The sequence below is a fragment of the Gavialis gangeticus genome, unplaced genomic scaffold (assembly GCF_001723915.1).
Source record: "Gavialis gangeticus isolate Ggan-Ray unplaced genomic scaffold, GavGan_comp1, whole genome shotgun sequence".
NCBI lineage: Eukaryota > Metazoa > Chordata > Crocodylia > Gavialidae > Gavialis > Gavialis gangeticus.
The window spans coordinates 20,240,515-20,264,525 of record NW_017729027.1 but is presented as its reverse complement, the minus strand read 5'-3'; the positions used below and the strand labels follow the sequence as shown (position 1 = coordinate 20,264,525).

The window sequence follows — 24,011 nt, the reverse complement described above, 5'->3', positions numbered from 1 at the left end:
GCCTGACCAGTGCTGCATAAAGGGGGAGGATCACCTCTCTGGACCTGCTCGAGATGCATCTGTGGATGCATGACAAGGTACGGTTGGCCTTCCTAACTGCCTCCCCACACTGCCGACCCATGTTCATCTTGGAGTCAATGATAAGTCATTGTTTGTATCCAGACCTTGGTTCTTAATGTCCAGCTAGATTATGATTTTTTGTTTGTAGGCTCACCTTTTGAAGGTATGTCACAACTATCCCTTGAACATGAGGATAGTGAGGCCAGAAACTGAGTGGTAGTTCTGTGAAAAGTGTTCTCCTGCACAGTGGTATGTCTCTGTCCTTTAGCTTTTCCTGTTTGTTCTGGTGTGTAGATTTAGTCTGGTTTAACCCACATGGCTTCTGAGAGACCATTTGGTGAGATTTGTACCACAGTCTGGGATACAGATGTGTAGGATCTGTGGATTCTAGTGGCTGTTGATTGTAGCACTGGAGATGAGTTGACACTTTTTTTTGTTCTCATCTATTGATGGGAAGTGGTCATTGGCAAATGTTTGTTGATCAGTGTGCAATTTACTTCACTAGAAAGGTATTAATGCGCTTCTCCCCTTTTATTAGTCTTGATATCCCACTAATTTAGCTATCCTTTCCTCGGGTCTGAGAGATGAGGAAGGGTACTTCATACCAGGAAGCTTGTTTATATCCCTCCCAGCTATACATTTGGTCCAGTAAAAGGTATCACTCATAAATCTTTGCATCTCTCACTTTTTGTGGACTAGCATAGCTACATCATTCTGTGGTACTTAAAAGGTAGTGCTGTTACAGAGAGAGGCTTATGAAACATCCAAAGCTTTCTTGTGGAACTCTGGTAAGAAACCCAAAGTCTTCCTGTATTCCTTCCCTGTAATACAACATTGCAGGTAAATTGCATTGCATGTAGTGCATAATCGGTAAATTCAGTTTCTGTTTGCTAAAGATGAGTTTTTGTTCTTTCTAGCTTAGTAATACAACAGCTGTAAAGAAGTAAAAGAAGCTATAAAACAGCTATAAAAGAGTAAGTGTTTCAGACCTCACTGATAGTTGAGCTGTTCAACATCTTCATCAGTGATTTGGATGAGGGGGTAAAAAAGCACCCTGTTCAAATTTGCTGATGACACTAAGATGTGGGGGGACATGGGCACACTAGAAGAAAGCAACAGGCTGCAATCTGACCTAGACAGGTTACAAGGGTGGGCAGATGAGAATAGGATGGGTTTCAACACAGACAAGTGCAAGGTGATGCACCTGGGGAGGAACAACCGGCACCATACCTACAGGTTGGGGAACTCCCCTCTTGTCAGCACGGAGGCGGAAAAGGATCTTGGAGTCATCATTGACTCCAAGATGAACATGGGTCGGCAGTGTGGGGAGGCAGTTAGGAAGGCCAACCGTACCTTGTCATGCATCCACAGATGCATCTCGAGCAGGTCCAGAGAGGTGATCCTCCCCCTTTATGCGGCACTGGTCAGGCCGCAGTTGGAGTACTGCGTCCAGTTCTGGGCGCCGCACTTCAAGAGGGATGTGGACAGCATGGAGAGGGTCCAGAGGAGGGCCACTCGCATGATCAGGGGACTGCAGGGCAGGCCCTATGAGGAGAGGCTACGGGACCTGAACCTGTTCAGCCTCCACAAGAGAAGGCTGAGGGGGGATCTTGTGGCCTGTTACAAACTGGTCAGGGGGGATCAGAAGGCATTGGGGGAGTCACTGTTCCCCCAAGCACAGCCAGGAGTGACCAGGAACAACGGTCACAAGCTAGCAGAGGGTAGATTTAGGTTAGACATCAGAAGGCGCTATTTCACGGTCAGGGCGGCTAGGGTCTGGAACCAACTTCCAAGAGAGGTGGTACAGGCTCCTACCCTGGGGGGTTTTAAGAGGAGGTTAGATGAACACCTTGCTGGGGTCGTTTGACCCCAGTACTCTTTCCTGCCATGGCAGGGGGTCGGACTAGATGATCTGCTCAGGTCCCTTCCGACCCTAGAAACTATGAAACTCTGATCTAGAGAGCTGTGGCAGTGTGAAATAATTAAATCAGTGCTACAAAACAGGCTCATTTTCTTGGTCAAATCAACACAAAGTTCCTTAAATTAGATATCTAAATATTGTAAAGAGGCTAATAACACACACAATAATGAAAATTTTTTGACTACTCATATATATACATACACACACACACATCTGCATCTGCATCTCAGGGATGGTCCAGAAACGTCAGGGACAGGACAAAGAATGTCTTGCATTCAAAAGTTTATCCAGTGTCCTTGCTACACAGTTGATCCAATAGAAAGATCTCACCCTAAAAAATCCTTGCTGCTTGTATAATTTCTGGACCATCATGGCTACAACATCACTCTTACCCTACTTAAACATTCACACATTCTTAGGAGCTCAACAATTTAATGATCACTAATAACTACTATAAAACCAGTTTTATTCAATCACCATATGAAAGCTGTGATTTTTATTTTAGTCCGTAAGAAAAGAGAAGTTACACGCTAAGGGTGCAATTTTCACATATAATTAGGTTTTAGGTCTAAACCTTACTTTTAAGTCTCATTAACTTAAAGTGCTCTACAAAATGTAATGGTAAATAAAACTTGCATAAAAATGAAAGTGGTTCAGTTTACTTGCGTGCACATTCTCGCTTGCTTGAGAGAGAGCGAGTGAGTAATCGAACCATTTTCCATTATCATGCATGTTTTGTGTGTGTATACAATAGAATTTTTGAGACCTTAGTTTGGTTTGATAAAGAAGAAATTCTGATTCTTTCCTGAATAAAGTGAATGCCAGTGCTTGAGAGGAGTTGGTACAAAACTAGGGAGTAACCATTTCATGTTCTAAGGTGATTTTTAGATTTGAGTATGAATTCTTCTGTAGTGCAGAGAATGGCTTTTATCTTGCTATGTGTTACAAGAATGTTTGTTTAGCTCTGAGGGAATGGAAAGGATCCAGTCTAAAAACTTAACTTTCTTTTGTGGATGGTGGGTTACTCTTGGTTATTGTAAATGGGGTTGATGGAAAGTTACAGATTTTCCAAGGAGTATGTGAATGTATTTTCTCCCTTACTGCTTTGTATTATAAAGAACTAGATTTTTTTTTTTTTGAGGAAGAAAACCACAGTTGGAGGGAAATCAATAAGTCTGTCTTCCCAATGCTGAGCCAGGGCATTTATTGTCAGAGTGTTTGAATCTTCCTTTCTTGAGAAACAATACTGAACATTGTGTCCCAAATAAAAAAGCCAACCTGGAATACTCTGATCTCATCTTTGGAGCCTACTTCTTGATTTAACAAAGTTTTCCAGAGGTTGTAAGGTCAGTATATCTACAGAAGAATGTTTCAGCAACATGAGTCTTAATTCAGGAGCCAATGTTCATCACAAAAAAACAAACAAAATGCCACCTTCAAACAAACAAGCAAACAAAAACTTATTTCCCCTGACTTTATGGCACAGCTTGGGAAAGCTCAAGCCATGGGGAAAAAGCTCTTTTAGGCTTCTGATGCATGGTATTGGATTAACTGGTTAATCATGTCTGAAGTAGTGATCTGGCCACATGCTCATTCAGTTAATGTCATGGTAAATTCAGGAATAAGCAACAAAGTTATTACACAATGTATATGTGTAATAACTACAACTCGTTCCTATCATGCCTTTAAATGTATGACCAGTGCTCCCAGCCAATGTTGCACACTATCACAAAGCAACCTTGCCTGAACTGGACAGGGTACTCCACAAACTGGAAATACTGGCCAAATGATCAGGGGTCCCAGCCGGAGAAGCATGGTGAGCTCTCCATGACGGGAAACCCTGTCAGTGATTAGAACTTCTAGCTTCAGGGTAGAGGGGCTACCCTGTGGCTGGAAGCGCTGTCAACTCCCAACCCCTGATGGGCTTCCCAGCCACAACAATGAAGATTGCTTGTTCAGGAGGAGCCCAGGATCATGATCTCAGGCTTCCCCTGTGCCAGCACTATGGTGTGGTATGACTGGGATCTGATGCTTGAGCCCAACCATCACGCAACACCTACAGTTTTTAGGGGTGCACTGATAGAGATTTTTGGGGGCTGATACCAATATGCAGCCAGGCAGCTTGGAGAGCAGCATCTGGCTGATATCCCTGTTGGGGGTGAGGGAGGAGGAGAGTTGAAGTGGGGACAGGCGTGAGGGGGGGCAGATCAAGGCCCCCACAGTGAGAGAGGGAGTGGGGCAGGGCACAGGACAGCTGCAATCAGCTTGTGGCGGGGGGAGGCAGCTCCCACTGCTGCACACACCCTGGGGGGGCATGTGCCCCCGGATCTGCACATGGGGCAAGTGTGGACTGCCTCTGGGCTGGGGCCGCCACTGAGCTCTTCCCGGAAATGGTGTTGAGCTGGGCTGCACTCAGGGTGGGCAGTGATGGTGCTGGGAGCAGGGCTATGGGTGGAGTGGGGGTGGTGATTGCAGTCACTCCACAATTTGCCTTAGCAGCTACCCCTTCCCCCCACAGTGGCCATCTGGGGGCACCCCCCATGCCTTCCTGGGGTGTGCGCAGCAGCAGATGCTGCCCCCTCTCCCTGCACATGGCTCTATCCTGTGCCCTTCCCCAACAGTCTCCTAGACTTGATCTTGGCCAAAGGAGACGATTTGGTTGAGCAACTTGAACATTTAAGGGTAGCCTGGGTGACAGCGACCATGAGATTGTGGTCACTGTCTGCTGCAAGGTAGACAAACCAATTAGCAGGATTGAAGTCCTGGACTTAAAAAATACTAATTTGAACTGGCTCAGGGCATTATTAGTAGGGGAGGCAATGTAGGACTAGGGGCTTGAGGTGAATGGGGTATGTGATGACTGGTCATTCCTCAAGGACACAATCCTCGAAGGACAAAAGAAGACCATTCCCATGCGAAGGAAAGGCAGCAGAAGGGCTCTCAAGCACTCTTGGCTCAATAGGGATATCATGGTCCTCTTGAAAAAGAAGGAAGAGGCATAAACACAATGGAAGCTAGGGACAGTCCTGAGGAGGACTATACCAGATGTTCTCAAACTTTTTGATACCGTGACAAGGGGGTTGCAAACTTCTCTTCCCTCCCTAGAAGCGGTGGCACAGGGGGCAGGGTCACCACTGCTATCGAGCACTCTGTGCTGCTGTGAGCCACTTTACCACACCCAAGTCTGGCCGGTCAACAAGTGGGGGGGCAGGAGGGTCCCTGCTGGCCAGCCAGCCACACTTGGGTGTGGGGAGGTAGAGTGCAGCACAGTGCTTGACAGCAGCATCTCCATGCCATCACTTCTAGGGGGGGAATTTGCAACCCCCTTTTAAGTTGCCAGGGAGTCATGGCCCACAGTTTGAGAGCCTCTGAACTATACTACAGTGGCCCACGTGTAGGGAGAAGATTAGGAAAGCTAAGGTGGTGACTGGATTCAAGTTAGCAACAGGAGTCAAAGACAATAAGAAGTCCTCCTTTAGCTATGTAGGGAGCAGAAGGAAGACAAATAGAAGCATGGGGCCCCTGCTGAACACCTCAGGACAGCTGGTAACTGACACCCAGGAGAAAACTGAACTCTTGAATGCCCACTTTGCTTCGGTTTTTCAGTGGACCAAGGGGAAAAACATGCAAAATAAGGTTCACATGGGGCATGGTGGGAATGACAACCTTCCCACTGTTGATGCTGAGCTGGTGTGTAACTAACTAGAAAAGCTACACATTTTATAAGTCAGCAGGACTGGATGAACTTAATCTGAGTGCCCATTGCGGGACCCCTGGCAAATCTTTTTAAAAAAATTGTGGCACTCTGGGGAGATCCCTGAGGATTGAAAGAGGGCCAACATTGTGCCCATCTTCAAGAAGGGGAAGAGAGAGGACCCAGGTAACTATAAGCCAGTCAGCCTAACTTCTATTTCAGGGAAGATCCTAGAAAAACTCATCAAGGAGTCTATGTGCAACTCACTCGTAGAGGGTAGGATTCTGAATGGCAGCCAGCATGGCTTTGTCATGGGCAGGTCCTGTCTTCCCAATCTCTTCTCCTTCTCGCCACCTGGATGTGGGAAAGGTCAAAGTTTATATACCTAGACTTCCAAAAGGCCTTTGATTTAGTATCCCATGGTATCCTTGTGGGAAAATTGAAAGATTGGGAACTCAACTGCTCAATGGGTCAGTGGGTGGGAAACTGGCTGCGAGGTAGAACCCAGAGTTCTTATGAACTGATCTGTTTCATACTGGCAAGAAGTGGCCAGCTCTGTCCCCTAGGGGTCCATGCTTGTTCCGGTGCTTTTCAACATCTTTATCATTGATTTGGATATGAGGGTAAAGAGCTCACTGGCCTAGCTTGCAGACGGCACCACGTTACGGCGGAGCATGGTCACACCTGCAGATAGGCTGCAGATACAGGCGGAACTGGACAGACTGGAGAGGTGGAGGTGTTGAACCTCATAGGATCCAGATGAGGTTTAACACGGAGAAGTATCAAGTGCTCCATCTGGGGGCAAATAATCCCCAGCATACCTATAGGCTCGGTGGCAACAATTTGACTTGCACCATGGCCGAAAGGGGTAATAGTTCACCATCTCGTGAGCATGACCTGTCGGTGTGGTATTGTGGCCAGCAGGTCAAACAACATGCTGGCATGCATCAACCAGTGGATCTAATGTAAAACCAAGGAAGTGATTCTTCCACTGTACTCAGCACTAGTGAGACTGCAGTTGGAGTACTGCATCCAGTTCTGGGCACCACACTTCAACAAGGATGTGGAAAAACTTGAGAGGGTCCAGAGAAGAGCCACCTATATGATCAGAGACTTGCAAAGCAGACCATATGAAGAGAGGCTGAGGGACTTGGGCCTCTTCAGCCTAAAGAAGAGAAGGCTGAGAGGGAACTTGGTAGCAGTTTATCGCTACATCAGGAGATTGGTGAATGAGGGCACCCATGGGGAAGGCCAGGAGTAATGGATACAAAAGCCTGGAAGACCACTTCACTTTAGGCTCAATTCTAGGAAAAACTCCTTCACAGTCTGGTTGTCTAGGTTATGGAACAAACTCCCTCTAGAGGTGGTGCAATCACCCACCCTGGAAATCTTCAAGAGGAGATTGGACAGTCACCTTGCTGTGGTCACTTGACCCCCAGTTGTCTTTCCTGCCTAGTGCCGGGGTGCTGGACCAAATGATCTTGCGAGGTACCTTCCAGCCGCTAAAAATATATGAATCTATGATGTATCAGTACACCTCTAGCAATTTTTATTCCACTGCCTTGCTGTTCTAACAATAACATCATCTGATCTAATTCTGTTTTTTTGCATTTTAAAACCAATGCTTAGTATCCTGCATTCTCTAGCAAGGGAGGAAACTTGTTGTCTCTGTTCTTTATGGTACCCTTTAAGATATTTGAAAACTGCTATCGTAACCCTCCTTTAATCTCCTACCCAAGCTAAATCTACCTGGCTCTTTCAACTTTTTCCACACATAGTTTGCCTTCTAAACTGTTTATCATTTTTTGACACTCTCCTCTGGATCTTCTCTGACTTGCCCAGCTTCTGAGCTCTACACTTTAAGAAGAATGTAGATAAGTGGGGAAGTGAAACGCAAAAAATTAAGCAGTTTATGGCCATGGTCATACAAAGTTTGATTTAGTGACATTCCTCCTATATTACCATACGTTCATGCATAGAACACATTTTTCCAAAGTTCAGCTGCTGGAAATTGTGGTCCACATTATAAATGAGGAAATATGGTGATAGCAGCTTCTGCTGGGAGAAAGCAAAAGTGATGCTGCAGTGCTGCATGTGGGGGTGGCCTAGCTGCTGACTGTGGATACTTTTTTTCCTTTGTCCTGGTAGAGGCTTCTGCTGAAGAAGCTGGTACTACTTACTGTCAGTTTACCAGTATTTTCAAGAGAGAATCTTTTTCTTCTTTCGGACTTTCAAAAGCCAGATGCAGGTCTTATTTTGGGGCATGTTGCATACAAAAAAATACGGTAATCCAGTGCCTTAATCAAAATATCATACTTGATTCTGATGTTGGCTGGAATGTCATTGAGAGGGGTGTTAAATAGTTGTAAAATAAATGACTGACTTTCAGGTACTTGTTAGGTGGGGTCTGTTTTGACTGTAACCTTTTTGGGTCAGATGTATATCCTCAGAATTTTCTATAGTGATTATTCTTATAGATTCCACATCTTTCTGGCATCTCTCAGGTAGTTTATATAAAATATTTTTTTAACCTTTTAGTTGATCATCCAACTTGGTTTGCATTCAAATTTGGACAAGTTTCTAGTCTTCTAGATTCTTGAATGATTTTTGTCATAAAATGGGGGGGGAAGTGCATTTTGGAGGCAGGATAAATTTTAATCTAAAGTATTGAAAAACCACAAAAATGGCTTTTTTCCATAAGTCATACAGTTTTACTCTAAAAACTGAATATCTTCACTCTAGCTGCATTTTTTTTAATTTTAAAAAAGTTTATATGTTATATAAGTAACTTGTTCTTTTTAATTGTACAGATACAAGTGCACTATTGTCCTAACTAGGATCTCTAGCTGCTACTGTTAAAAAACCAAAAAACCCAAAACAAAACAAAAAATCTTAGGGGTGCAGATTTTTCATTTGTTTATTAATGTAAATCTTAAGTCTGAGCCAAGCATTACTTAGCAAAAGAAAAAAATGTAGTATATAATTATTTACTAGACTTCATCTATCATTATGAACTCTTATTTTTCCTATTTTATGTACCTTTCCAAATCTGTTTCCTGTTAATTGACTGTGCATGTATAAAATGGCCACCTGAGGGCACCCTGGTGCTTGGTTCATTTCCTATTTGTATGGTTAAAACATTTTCTTCAACTAAAGTTCTGTTTTCTTATGACATGGTCCATCCATAGTTCAGTAACTTTTTAAGTTGAAGTGTTTACTATATGTATTATCTAGATACCACTTGATAATAAAAATCAATGTTTTTAATAAGAGGCTTGCTGGGTTTAAACTTTTTGCTTTGTTTTTGCAGAAGTCATGCTTCCATTCTAGTGGAAGTCTAATAAGTGATTTTGCTTTATTTCTCTTGTATACTTTGTTCAGAAATAATTCCAGTAAGTGGGAGCTGATACATCTCAGATGGAACCTAGATGAAGAAATTAAAATTTAAAACATTTATCAAAAGATTTAAACCTTCTTAATAACACTTCTTAGAAGGTTAATCAGAGACTGGAGGTTGCCAAGATTGTAACATTGGGTAGATGGTTTGGACTACCTTAAAGACATTTAACATACTGGTAGACTTTGTGCTATGAAGGCAATTTTATGGCTCCTACATCTAAAAGTTTTCCTTATTCTAGGCTAAAAAGATGCATGCATCTGCCATAGGTGGCTGATGTGACCTGGAAGGTAGAATAAATTGAGCATTCTCTTCCTCCTTCAGTAGAGCTAATAAAGCATCTGATGTCCAATAGTATTGTGACAGAATGAAAAAAATAAGGTTGCATAGAGCCAGAGTCAGTTGTACACAACTAGTGGCACTTGTTATGCCAAAACTACACAGAATTTCTCACTATAGTGGGGTGACTCAAACTCACGCCTTCCATAAACTAAAAAAAAATATATTTTTAACTACTATCTGTATATACAGTTTTAAATAGGAGTATAGTATTGGCTTTCAAATGCTTGTCTACACTGCAGGCTATGGTGCAACACAGGTATACAGAGTTGTCTTTAGCATGCTAGTCTAGGTACTTGATGCAGTAGAGCCATGACAACCCAGAGATAGCTGTAGGCCAATCTGTTGTGTACCGAAGTACTGCATATTGGCCCCAGTTACATGCCATCTCATGTAGACTGTCCACTGCCAAGGCTAGCTCAGTCTACTGCTCAGGGCTCTGTCTACCTCTTGCAGTTGTCAAAACCAAGAGATACCTTTTGAGCAATGCAGAGGCACATAAAAGTATAGAAGCTATTTCCTTGATATGTTGATGTTGAACATCAAGTAACTTTTTGATCAGCTACACAATCTCAAGAATGGTTCAAAGCTGACAGTTTTTAATAAAGATGAAAAAACCTCCCAAATAATTTTATAAGTGTCTGACCACTTGAGGTAATCTTGGTGTTCCTCAAGCCTGGAAATAAGTTCTTAAAATTAGTAAAAAATGAATTGGTAACTAAGGCCTCAAATACCTTTTTAATATTCCAAATGCACAGGACTCCACTTCAGCTAAGAATTTGTATTACATCAGTTATATAGCTATGGAACTTGGCCTATCAACAGATTGGTATCATAGTTCTAATAGATGGTATACAAATAATGAACCAGACTTCTGAAAGGTATGAACTGCTGATGCTGCAAAAAATTATTTTATAGATTAGAACTTCTGTTTATATAGATAGGGGTGCATGATCAAAAAAGTTTGGAGACCACTGGATTATCACGTTCCCAAAATTATTATCCTTTGCTATGGTTGATTACAGTTATATGGGGCATGATGGCAGAGTGGTTAAGATGTGTTGCTACAACTCCAGAGGTAAGAGTTTGAATCCCTGCTCTGGACTCATGGCAAAAGTCATTACCCTTCTGTAAATGGGTACTTGGCAATTTGAACAGGGGGGAGTCGGTGGTGGTTGACTGTCATGCTATCACCATTATACATAAAGGCATATATGCTTTTGGCTACAGAAACTGGCATGCTTTAGCCTTTCTAGTCCTCTAGGGTCTTAAACTTGTTATGCTCTTTGATAACTATTATGATATATTTAATGAATTATTTGCAAACTTAAAGCTTCTGGTTTAGTTACTTCAGTAACCTAGCCCATATCATTTCTTGGCTTAACATATAAAGGGAGTACACATTAATAATTCTTGGTTATAGGAAACAAAAAAAAAGAAAAGTTGAAATAAGCTGTTAATCATGATGGCAAATTCTGGTGGAACATCATGACTGAAAACATGAGTGCCTGAATTATAAATAGGATTAATTACCAGATCATTTAATGCTCAAACAGAGCTGTTATGAAAGATCCTCCTTTCTTAGCAGGTCAGGTTGTAATGTCAAAATGCTGACTGTTTCCACACCAATTGTGTCATAAAAATAAGATTAAATAATGCAATATCAGAAATATTTTATTTGGTAGCTTTATGGTAAAAATGGATAGCTTCTAAAACAATTAAATAACAGCAGAAAAGTACTGAATGATATCTTGCATGTAAGTTTTTTAATCATATAAGTTAAATGTAGCGCAAAACTTCCTGAAATTGCTTATTATATAAAAAGGGGTATCGGAGGGGTAGGAATTTCTTCCTTCCTGGAACCTTGGGAACTAACTTGCAGACCACAGCGCACTTCCTGAACCTCTGTGCACTGAAACCAGTTATCTATAGTTAACTACAGTATTACTAGTTGATTCTGGTATAACAAATGTAGACTATGTAAGGCATGAACAATTTATGTAGGTATTGGTTATGTTTTAAGAGGCCAGTGCCGAGGCTTATTTAACACATTCTTACTACTTTTTTAAGTACTTGTTTTTTTGATACTATGATGCTCTGTGCTGCTACCGCTCCACTTATGTTTACTTTTTCCTTTAGTGGTGACAATGATTATAGGGCAGCTGAGCAATGTCATTCTAATAGCTCAGAAGATCTACTATGCATTTTGTAAAAATATTTTAGTTGCATTTTTGTAGTAAAGGGAATAGAAAGATAATGTTTCCATTAAAGTGATCAAGTATGCATAAAGAAATAGGGTAGGACAATGTATGAACATGAGTCTAGAGAATCCCATTTTCATGTATAAATTGCATCTAATGCATATATAATTGTTTCAAAATACCTTTGGATAATTCTAAAGTACAGTGGTGCTAAAATTGGCTGTATACTGATTTCTAGAAAATTGTATATCTTGCTTTGCAGTAGGCCTGCCAGTTTACTGCAAAAATGCTGCCTTTATGTGTTAACACACATCATTTTCTAGCGTTCAGTATGTTCTTCAATATAGAACAGTTCATTAGAACTTTAATGTATAACTTTCAGAGTTATTTTGCTTCATTCTTAATATAAATATTCTGTTACAGTGAACAAGAACAAAGGCACTCTTTTCTCTCCCCTCCCCATGCAACAGTGTGCCTTCGTGCTTCAGGACATTAATATTTCAACAGTCACATTGGATAAAACTGAACAATGGATAAAACCTAATTATTTTTCTCATGCCTGTGATGTGATCTTATCCGGGTTCATTTTCTTATTTTATATTCTAGTGAATTTCATCATAAATCATTCACTGTTACCTGACAAATCTCTCTTCTTTTGGAAATTGCATTAATCAAATTCATAAGTCTAAAATGCAAATGCTTTCTCTTCTGCTTTTGTTTTCTCTATATTAAGTGATTTTTTTTTTTTTTTTTAAAAAGTGTTTCTGCATCTTGGAAGAGGATTAAATCATAATATTTCTGTGCTTTATCTATAGCCTGTTAATTCTGATCATCTGCCTTGGTTTCCTTCTCATCCATCCCTTTCATCTGCTTTGTACAGATGTCCTCCTCTGATGCTGCTCAGCCTTTGGCATCCTCTCCTTCTCTGCAAGCTGCTGCTGAAAAGAGCAAATTGGAGGTATCTTTTTCTAGTATAACGCCGTTCTGTCAGACAGCATATTTTGATCTAGTGCACAGAATATTTGTGTATTTAATTTAATCTAGAATATAAAATTTATTTGCGTTCTAGTGTAGTATTTTAATTAGCTTCGTTAGAAGAGCTTTGGGCATTTAAAACAAACTTTCTGCACCCTGCTTCATTGACTCGTGTAACTGAAGAGAGCTGATCCAGCTAGGTGTAAAGTAGTTTTGTGGGTTTTGGCTTTATTATACTTATTTGGATTGATACCTTTATGTTCAAGGTTATGCTGCTGTCTTAGTGTTGCAAAACCATGTAAATACTTCCATGCTCAGAGACACAAGTTTGATTCCTTCATTATTCTTTTCACTAAGAACAATGTTTTGATAAGCCTCTGCCCTTCAGTATAACAAGATTGCTAAAACTTCTCCAGGATTTGTAGGGGTAAAATCATTCCAGCCAAAGTATATAGCTGGTTTAACAGGCCATGGGTGGTTTAACAGAGCCATTTGGTGGAGATTTTACCAATTTATAGGCTATCTCCCGTTTGCATTTGCTTTCTAGTAATGGGAAGAGAATTGCACTGAAAAGATAGTAGTCTAGTATGTTGTAGTTCAGACACTTAAAAGGAGCATTTCTGCTGGTATTTTGGATACCATAACCAAATATGGATGGCATGTAAGGCATCGCTACTCATGCCTCAGACTTACGGTAATATCCATATTTTATAGTAAATGTATTTTTTTTAAACCCAAACTTGCGTACCCAGCTTCAGGCATTCATTTGGAATTTTTGTTTTGAGTTCAGACATATAGAATAATTACACAACCAAAGAATGAAATGTTTCATACTTATAAAGTGCTTTATAGTAAATTAGGACACAAAAACTTAGGTAGTAAATATAACCACCTTTAATTATGGCACATTCAGTCCTAAGTACTCTTTGAATTTTTTTCTTTGTACCCACATGAAACAAGCCACAATTGCCTAATGAATGTAATTTCAAAGCATGTATTGCACATATTTTATATTGCATCAGAAATAGGAGCACCTGATTTAGTAAAACTTCCCTAACTGTTCTTCTGATTTATTATTTGACCTTTAAAGCTTTCTGAAACTCTTAAAAAAATTTACCTTGTTGTTTCCCATTGGTGAATTTTTGAGTAAAACTTGACAAACAGCAGGATTTGACCCCAACGAAAGCAAGAGTAGAAATTTCACTACAATAACGTAGTATCTTGGCAATATTTTTGTCTATTTGTTGAAAAAAATGGCTGAGTTGAAGTTTGACATGTTAGTAGTATTGAGAAATCTTTTTACTTGTTTTGAATTAAATTTGTTTTGATTTAATTGCATTTGGAAAACCTATAAACGTGCGTATTGGCCTTGTAAAGTGTGAAGAATAAATAAGGATTTCTGTAGAAGAACTACTTTAATGGGACTACATTAATAATTCAGTGAACAACCAGAACTGTGGTAAGGCTGAATTTTATGTGCAAAGCCTTAATTCTTCCCTTTTCTGTAAATGTGTTAGTCTTGATTGTATTATTGTACATGTGAAATAATGCAACATCACAGAATACATTTTACAGCTTGATGCATGTAAATGTAGAATATTCTTTGTGTGTGTCAGTGTGGGATCCCACTGTACAAGTGTGTGCACTTCACTGTTTGAGACTGTGTTCTTTTATACAGTAGTCTGAGTCATGCATGTGTCCTGTACAACCCTGCAAGGACATAAAGATTGGAGCATCTGTTAACCTCCCCCAGTTCCCTTCTTACTATTCTTGGCATTGAGCTGGACCCCAGCAAGTATCAGACTTGCTACATTTTTAGAGGTTTATACTTACTCCATGTTTAATAATTTGGTGAAGAAACTTAATCCTAAACCCTAAAAAAATAAATAAATAAGGACCTTTGTGTACAGTGGAAATGAGGGGTTTGCTATACTGGACTCTAAATAGTCAAGGTCCAAATCCTACGCTTCCTGTGACAGACTTATAGTTTCATAGTTAGTAGGGTTGGAAGGGACCTGAGCAAATAGAGTCTGACCCCCTGCCATGGCAGGAAAGAGTACTGGGGTCAAACGACCCCAGCAAGGTGTTTATCTAGCCTCCGCTTAGACCCCCAGGGTAGGAGCCAGCACCACTTGGCCTGGAAGTTGGTTCCAGATCCTAGCCGCCCTGACCGTGAAGTAGCGCCTCCTGATATCTAGCCTAAATTTGTATTAGGCTACACTGAGACTTGTATTCTCACTGATAGACACTGCCATATACTGGGCAAATATTCAGTAGCTGGACTTCTTTCTTCCAGGACCCACAACTCCAAGGATACAGGCCAAGTTGCATCTGGCTTAGCATTCCATGTAGGTCACTTGAGAGGAAGTGAGAGATACTGCATTAAAGCCCAAGGTACTGGTCTCCCATCTAAGGATAGGGTAGTAAAAATGGCAGTGAAGACTGGCACTTCCAACTTTGATCACCTAACCACAAGTGATCCCAGTATTTACGAACTGAGCAATAGAAGAGCAGAGTTTTATATGAAGCAGTAATTTATCTGCATAAACCATGCAAAGTTACCTTGCTTAGAGGACTTGAAACGTCTCTAAAGATGGATCCTTAATGTTCTCTGTGGGTGCATATATGTGCTTTAATGTGCATTAGCCTATTTTAATGCACACTAAAGAATCACAAAAAACTCTGCTTTTCACAAATGTGCATTAAAACAGGCCAGTGTGCTTTTTTTTCTAGTATCTCACAATGGAGGCATTAAATTTAATGTGCATTACCAAAAACACATTAATGAACATGTAGATGTGACCTCCTTAAAATGTACGCAAGGGAAAATAATCGTGGGAAAGTAGGTCTCAGAGGGACTTCATGAGGTCTCACCAGTTCTTTTCTCAGGGCTGGATCATCCCTGGATAAAAACCATCCCAGTCAAGTATCTGCCATCACTAATGAAGCTGCAACCAAACAGCTAATAAGGAAGATTCGGGTAAGGAAGGGGCATCCTGAGGGATGAGATAACACAAGAGACATGTCAGAAAGTTTTTGATGAGTCTGAATTAACTCAACTTAGCAGGGCCTGATGAACTTCATCCTAAGGTAATGAGGGGACCTGGCAAAAGTTATCTTGGAGCCCTTGGCAATAATATTCACAGTCATGGGAGATGGGCGAGGTACCGGATGACTAGAGAAGGGCCAACAAAGTGCCCCTCTTTAAGAACATCAAGAAGTTACCGAACTCAAACTGGCTATGGGAATCAAGGACAATGAAAAGTTTCTTCAAATATGTGGGAAGTCGGGGGGGTGGGGGAAGCAAGGGCAACATTGAACCCTTGCTGAACTAAATGGGGCAGCTGACAACTGATGCCCAGGGAAAAGCTGATCTCCTCAACAGTTACTTTGCATCCGTTTTCCACCAGCCCAAGGGGATCACCCTGCCTGACAGGACACAGGACTACCAGGGTAAGGGTGATTATATGCCTATAACTGGCAAAGACCTTGTGAGGGAACAGCTTGATAGGCTGGACATCCCCAAGTCAGCTGGCCCAGATAGAATGCACCCAAGAGTACTAAAAGAGTTGCCTGACATTATAGCATGACCAATGACAAAGATATTTGAGAACTTGTGGTGCTTGGAAGAGGTTCCTGAAGATTGGAAGAGGGCCAATGCGGTGCCTATCATCAAAAAAGGAAGGAAGGAAGATCCAGAGAACTACAGGCCAATCAGTTTGACCTCAATCCCTGGAAAGATATTGGAAAAAATCATCAAAGAAACCATCAATAACAGGCTATAATGGAAGGCAACATTCTGAGAGATAATCAACATGGCTTCATTGTGGGTAGGTCTTGCCTGACCAACCTCATTTCCTTCTGTGACCAGGTGACACATCACCTGGACAAAGGAAAAGAGGTTGATGTCATATATTTAGATTTCAGAAAAGCCTTTGACTTGGTCTTCCATGATGTCCCCCTGGTAAAATTGGGGAACTGCAGCTTCAACAACCTTACAGTCCAGTGGCTGGGGAACTGGCTTTGTGGTCAGACCCAGAGAGTGGTAGTTGATGGAACCAAGTCAACATGGCACATGGTGACCAGTGGCATCCCTCAGGGCTCAGTGCTCAGCCCAGTACTCTTTAATATGTTCATAAATGATCTGGATTCAGGTGTCAGAAGTGGACTGGCCAAGTTCACAGACAACACCAAATTATGGGGAAGTGTGGTAATGCTAGAGCATAGGCTGGCAATTCGGGCTGACCTGGACAGGCTTGCTAGGTGGGAGGATCAAAACCTGATTGCCTTCAACATGGAGAAATGCAAGGAGCTCCATTTTGGGAGGAAAAATCCCACATTATACTTACAGGCTTGGTAGTGCTACACTCAGTAGCACCACAACTGAAAGAGACTTAGATGTTATGGTTGATCACAAGGTGAACATGAGCCAGCAAAGCAAATAAAACTCTGGCTTGCATTTACTAATGCATCTCAAGCAAGACCCAAGAAGTCATTCTCCCACTTTTACTCCTCCTTGATGAGGCCACGGGTGGAGTACTGCATCCAGTTTTGGGCTCCACACTTTAGAAAGGATGTGGAGAAGCTTGAGAGAGTCTAAAGGAGAAGAGAGGTGAAAAGAACAGGCCTTAGGAGGAGAGGCTGAGAGGCATGGGACTCTTCAGCCTGGAGAAACGAAGGCTCGGGGCTGACTTGGTGGCAGCCTATAAGTATATAAGGGGTGTGCACCAGGAACTGGGAGAAGGTCTGTTTACCAGGGCACCCTAAAGGGAAGACCAGGTCTAACAGTCACAAACTGCTGGAGGACTGTTTTAGATTTTGGGTTTTTATCAGAGAACTTGTGATTATTTTTTTTTATCAGGGAAAACCAGGATCCCTGCTCATTGCAAGCAGCCGGCATGAACAGATTATGCCCAATAAACTTTAGCTCTTTTTTTCCATAAGGAAACTAGCTTAGTGGATGCAGGCAATGCAATGGATATAGCATATCTGGACTTCAGCAAGTCTTTTGACGAAGTGCCACATGATCTTCTCATAAACAAATTGGAAAAATATGGGATGGACAAAACTACTATAAGGTGGATAGACAACTGGATCAGGGCAAAGCAAAGGGATGCATGTCAGACTGGCAGGAGGTTTTCGAGTGGAGTCCTACAGGAGTTTCTCATTGTGGGTCCACGTGCTTGTTGTGATTTGGATGCTAGAATTGATAGCTTTTCAGTAAATTGGGCAAACAACATAACACAAAACTGGGAATACCCAGGATGTGTATTTAGATAAGGAGAAGTTAGGGTGCAGAGGCAGGTGACAAAAATGATAACGGATTTGAAAGGCAAGTCATGAGGAGAGGCTGAAGGAGCAGGCATGTTCAGCTTGTGGGAATGATACTTAATAGGGGACATGATAGCGGTCTTCAAATACCTGAAGGGCTGCCAGAGAGAAAAGGGAAAGCACCTTTTCTGTCTTGCTACACAGAGCAGGATGTAGACCAATGGACTGAGGTTGCAGCAGAGTGAGTTTAGATTGGATAGTAAGAAAAACTTTTTCAGTGTTAGAATAGTGAGGCAGTGGAGTAGACTAGACTGCCTAGGGAGAGTCTGTAACCCTGTATCACTGGAGGTGCTTAAGAGGTTGGATAAGCATCATTCAGGCATGATCTGGTAGTAACTGGGTATTGCCCATGCTTCTGCGTTTTGCTGGTTGCCACTGGGGGGGCCAGGAAGGAATTCCCCCACCCTTCTGTTGCATGTTTTGGGGTTCAGAGGGAGAGTGACTTACCGTCCTCAAGCATGGGGAGTTGGCTACAGCCAAATTTAGGGATTGTGACTATGGTGCGCCAGCATTTTGGTTGACTGCTGTATGCTAGCGTTCCTGCTGGGACTTAAACCTAGAGTTTCCTGGTTGGTGGGTGTTGCCTCTCCATTCAGGGTCAGACCAACTGCCATATTTGGGTTCAGGAAGGATTTTACCTGGATTTATATGAACTGCAAGGGATTTTCCCTTCTTCTGTGGCAAGGGTCATGGCCTTCTTGGCTGCCTCAAGTATATTTTAACAACCTTTGCAGCAGCAGGATGCTGGCTGCTGTGGTCGTTTTGATTTACCTGTGGCAGATTATAGTTGACTTGTAGGTTTTGCTAAGAGGTTAGACGGTGGATTTTTATGGGATGGTTTGGATAGGTGCGATCCTGACTCAGGCAGGGGGTTGACCTAATGACCTCTAGACAGAAAAGCAGAGCTAGAAGGGACCTATGATTCTATGATCATCTTCCATATAACCACCTTTCAGGTTTTTGAAGACTGTTATCAAATTTCCTGCTCAGTTTTCTTGTCTCCAAACTAAATTAAATAGTTATTTTGGCCTTTCTTCATAATATCTTAGTTGCTGTCTGTTGGACTCTTTCTGATTTGTCGTTCTCTTTCTTTCTTGAAGTGAGGGGCTTTGGTACTGCCAAATAGAGTAACATCTTGGTAATTACTGGAAATTGATGACAGATCTCCTTGTTCAGAGGTGTAAGTATGCCTCCCAGAGACATGTTTTGCATCAAAATGGTGATTTTGCACTGTAGTTTGTAATGGCTCTCCATACTTCTGTGACTTGAAAAGATCTGCTCCTCCATACCCTGTCTGATATCTTTCTCTTCTTTGGCATGGAGTTGCAAGTCACTTTGTCTACCCCTTTCTAGCCATCTTAAAGATGATACTAGAGGCACTTTTCCTGCCTCTGTCCCAGACAAGGTGTGGGTGGCATTGAGCTAGCCAGCCTTGACTGGGCCGATATTCCTATGGAAAAAAAACTTGCCTATATTGGCTCTGCTGATAACTGCAGTCACATGCCACAAAGCAGATTCCCTTTTGCCCATCTAGGCAAAGGAGAGGCTCCTGTACTCCTAATGGTATAATTAACAGTCCCACCAGCCCTAGAACCACAAAAGGGGTTTTTTCTCACTGTTGGATGATGAGGTAGTGGCACCCTAGTCGATAGATGATGGTCCAGTTTTGTCTGCTTCATATTGTTGAGACCTTGAACATTGAAACTGCATTCATGCAGAAGGTGCTCCACAGCTTTGCTGAGCTCTACATCTCCAATCAAAAGTGCTCTCCCTGTCAGTGAGGGCACACTTGAGTTTACAAAGATATTTTAGCAGACAGTAGCCACTTTTACATCTGAACAGAAGGAATGTAAATTCTGGTGCTTGCCACTGGCTTTAAACAATGACCCAAACAGAGGTGTTGGATTTATCTTGTATTGTTGATGTCACTAAGGATGTGTCTAAGGACAAGCACCCTAAGGCCACTTCTTCATGTACTTCTTGTATTGTACTTCTACCTGTTGTCAGAAGTATCCTAACACTCTGTGCTGCATTGTGGGCTACCACGTAAACTGTAGCAGTGTAGCCATATTTGTGTGGCAGTTTGGAGAGGCCAGTTTGTCCTCCTGCAGCTAAACTATTTCGTCTTTGGGAGGCAGTCAGTACACAGCAGTATTGTGTGATTGGAGGGTGCTGCTGCCTGTTATATTACGTTTGTAATATGTAGACATGACCTAAAAAAGATTTTCTTTAGGATGCAGCCTCAATGAAATTGTAAGTGGTAAGCTTACAGCATTGATTGGCCTCTTGGCTTTAGTGTTTGATAAAGGAAGATGTGCACAAACTTAGCACCAAGGACTTGCCCTTTAATGGATTGTAGCTATTTAGCTGTAGAGCAGACTGAGATCACAATTGCTTTGAAGATTAAGGTGCTGTTATGTGGTAGCTGAAGATTTACGCTGCAGCTTCCTATTGAAAACTACATAAATAACACGCTCGGCAGTAGATGACCACTATCTTGTTCTCAAGCTAACAACCAGCTTCCCTCCATGGGAAAAAGTCCCAGTATTCCAAGAGGGTCCTGTTGACTTCTTCCATCACGCCCTTAATATAAACAACAAAATTGACAAGAAAGTTGGGAGCCACTCCAGAGCCAGGCTAAAGTCCTTTAAACTTGGGTCATCTTGCCCCTTTTCACTGGACATGGCTTGGTATTAAAGAAATGGATGCTGGACCTCCTGACCTAAAGCTATTCTGCTCACTTCCATCCCTTTCCCCTTACTGTACTTTGTCTTCCCCATCTGTTTCATGTAGGCTAGAAATGGATATAATTCTTGTTGCAGGATCAGCTGTGATGGCATGTGTCATGGCATAGCTGATCCAGATCTGACTGTTAGGTATAGACATCACCTGGGGCTGTTGTTAAGCAGGATTGGACCCCTGCTGCTCCTGGGGCTTCAGGACCTCAATCCCAGGGACACTGGCCCCGGTGCTTCTTGCTGACCCAACTGACAAGCGCAGACCAGGGAACCCCACTAATGTTATTCACGTTTTAGTATGTGTCTTGTTTAGGTGATCCAATACATTGCTTATGAACTTACAGTATGTGGTGATGGGAATCAGCATAATGATTATGAAGTTTTGCTGGCTTACTGGCCAAGGTTACAGACATACAGCCTGCTTACTACAGAGTATATTTACTTTAGTTAAAGTAGAATGAGTGCCGTCTTTTGCTGGTTAAAATCACTCTAGAGTGTAGTTACACTTCAGAAAGTGAAGAGTAAGTATATATCAGTACAAGTTATACTGGTAAACCAGTGGTGTGTCTGCTTCCCTAATCAATTTTGTTCCAAGGTAGCCATTTGCTTGATGCAAACAGGCTGCCCCACCAGCTAGTATAATAAAAGTGCTGGCTTGTCGTAAAGGTACTACAGTGTAAAATCCAGGGAAAATTACTCCTTGGTAATAGTGTTTTGTTCTCACCCTAAGCTTCCTTTGGTTAGTTGCTTGATTGCTGCCTCAGTTTCTTATTGCATATTAGGAAGGCTGTGCAGCTGTTGTGAGAAATTGTGTAAGGTGTTATAGAACTGCTAAAATGTGTACATTATACAATTCGTGTGATGAACTGAATGTGATGCTGCCAATTTTGCTTTGCCATTCTCATAAGCATTTTACAATCTTAAACAATTGGTTGCACCTCTTAAAAAGAGTTATATTTTGGTTCAACTCTTACACCTATAAACTTAAAAAAAAAATGAATTAAAGATCATTTCAGATAATACTCCTATTTCCCCCCTTCCCCCCAGTCTCTTTATAACCATTTTCATATTTATTTTATTTCTCTTGCTGTGTGAAAAATCCATAAGCAACAATGGGAACACTGAATTGACTGCCTACAATGTGCCATCAAATACACAAAGTAAATAAATGGGGAAAACTTGTCTTTCTCTTTATAATAATCCTATGGTGATTGTTTCCTGCAGCTATAGGTAGAAATAATTTGGTGGCTTTTAAATTGGCTGTGTTTCTTTAAGGATAATATTGTAATGCAGAGGTGTAAATGGAAAGAACTCAGAGCATACAGATAACTTGGATGATTCCTGATTTTTTTGGTTGCTTAGTCTCACTCAGCTTTAGCATACTATCAGTATAACTTCTGGCATGAAATACTTTTGTGTAAACACGTGAGATAAAGTTAAATACATATTTGTTCTGCATTGACATCTAACTCCTTTAAAATGCTAGTAAAGTTACAGCAATGGCAATACGTACTGACAACTACATAGTTTAGCATGTTACAGGGAAACTAAAAAAAAGAATTGTTTTACTTCGATTTTTCTTTTCCTCTCAGAACTGATGAGAAGGCAAGTAACTTTTTTCCTCTCAATCTTGTAATACCATGATGAGTTCAATTCATTTGTGGTATAGCATTTTAAAATGGAGTTAGAATTTCATCCTGGCAGCCAGGTATCAAGGCACTGAATAGTTCCATGGCTAGAATCCAAATTGGGTACTACACTTACCTCTTTTGCAAAGGCTTGGGAAAACTATACAGGCAACATGTTCATTTTCTTATGTATTGTACTGTTTTCAAATGGGGGTAATCTGTACCCTTTAATCCTGTCAAGGTGCTTCAAAATTCCATTGTCTTGGCTCTGGTTTAGTGATCCAGCTGCCTCCACATTTTTCACTGATAATGGGCATTGCATCTTGGAGCTTATTATATCTTTTTTATATATTCAATTCAAACCAACTCAGATTATTCTCAGAGTAAATCTTGTGCATGCATCAAGTAATACAATGGCAGTAATGTTCTTTTTCTTAGACAATGACTATCTCCTTTGGAGTTGTAGTATTTTTTTTAAAGTTCTTTAGCATAGTTTCAGTTGTTTTTAATACTTGACTATTCAGGATTCCACCTCCTGAAAAAGCCACTAACAGTTGCTCAAATTGTAGGGAATAGATTTTTAAGTAAAGAGCTTCTTTTTGCATATTTACTTTTCCCTTTGATTCTTCTGCTTTCAATCAAATATAAAAAGGTCCTTTCAATTTGAGGATGACCATCAGCTTGCAGCAGAATTAAAAAATCATTCCTTGTTGGGGTTTCAAATAAAGCTAATAATATCAGCTAGGTTGTGGACATGTGTATAAACACTGAAATTCGTTTTCAAAGACTGTCCACTGATCTCCATTGTCAAGGAATCCAAGCTTTTACTGTGTTAGCTAGTGTCTGTTACTATCGATACTGGAATTTGGTAGGTGGATTTGAGGGTAACAGTTGAACAAATCTAGTGAAAGTCTTAGTAGCTGCTAAGTTAAATCATGGTATACTGGTACAAAGTACTGCAGGGAAATAGAAAGGACTGCCTTAACTACAGCCTTCCATCTCCTCCAGCCTTGCAGTCTCCTTCAGCCTTGTCACCTCTTCACCTATCCCTTCCTGATCAGTTTTTGTATTATCTTCCCTGTCTTGGTCTGTTTGGCTAGGGACAGAAGTTGTACATAAACTGGTTTAAGTCATCAGAAATCAGTTCAAACCTGAACAGTAGTTCAATGCACATAAACTACTTTCAAAATGGCTGAAACTGGTTTAAGATAAACCTGGATGGATATAGTATCAGACTTTACTGATTTATGTCAAACCAGTTTATGGAACTTCTGTTTCAGATCTCTTCCTGATTCAAGTTGTCACAGTCCCCCAGGGTGCTTTGCAGCCCTGGGCTATGCTGTCTGCTTCAGCAGAGCAGAACTGATCCTGCCCTCCTGCTTTATTGCCTCTGCTCTCTAGCCTCTGCCTGTCAACCCATCAGGACAGAGGCAGGGGAACAGATGCCAGGCCACTCTAGCCTGGGTCTGCACAGCATGAGGGGAAGGAACAGAAGGGGCTTTAGCCCCCCAAGTGGGGTCTGCAAATCATGGGGAGAGCAGTGTTGGGCAGGGGGGGGTAGTGTTCCCTTCCCCCACCCTTGGGATACAAGGGCAGCTGGCAAAGTGCAGAGCTACAGTGATTCCAGTTGGGCTTGAGGGGAAGGGGGGAGGGGAAAAGAGCAATAAGCCCCAGAGCGTGCTTTCCTTCCCCTTGTGCTGTGCAGACCCAGGCTAGAGTGGCCTAGC

At 41.6% G+C, this 24,011-nt stretch overlaps 1 protein-coding gene across 2 annotated transcripts in view; it reads left to right on the top strand.

Annotated features, from left to right (window-relative positions):
- The window catches only part of SMAP1 (small ArfGAP 1), a 275,010-nt gene that overhangs the window by 91,817 nt on the left and 159,182 nt on the right, over positions 1-24,011 (top strand). Inside the window, exon 5 of one of the 2 annotated variants that reach the window (XM_019520491.1) lies at positions 12,493-12,570. The exons of the other annotated variant lie outside the window; for it this stretch is intronic. Within the exon in view, the coding sequence (XP_019376036.1) occupies positions 12,493-12,570 (78 nt within the window). The remainder of the gene's footprint in view (positions 1-12,492; positions 12,571-24,011) is intronic. 2 annotated transcript variants of the gene reach the window in all.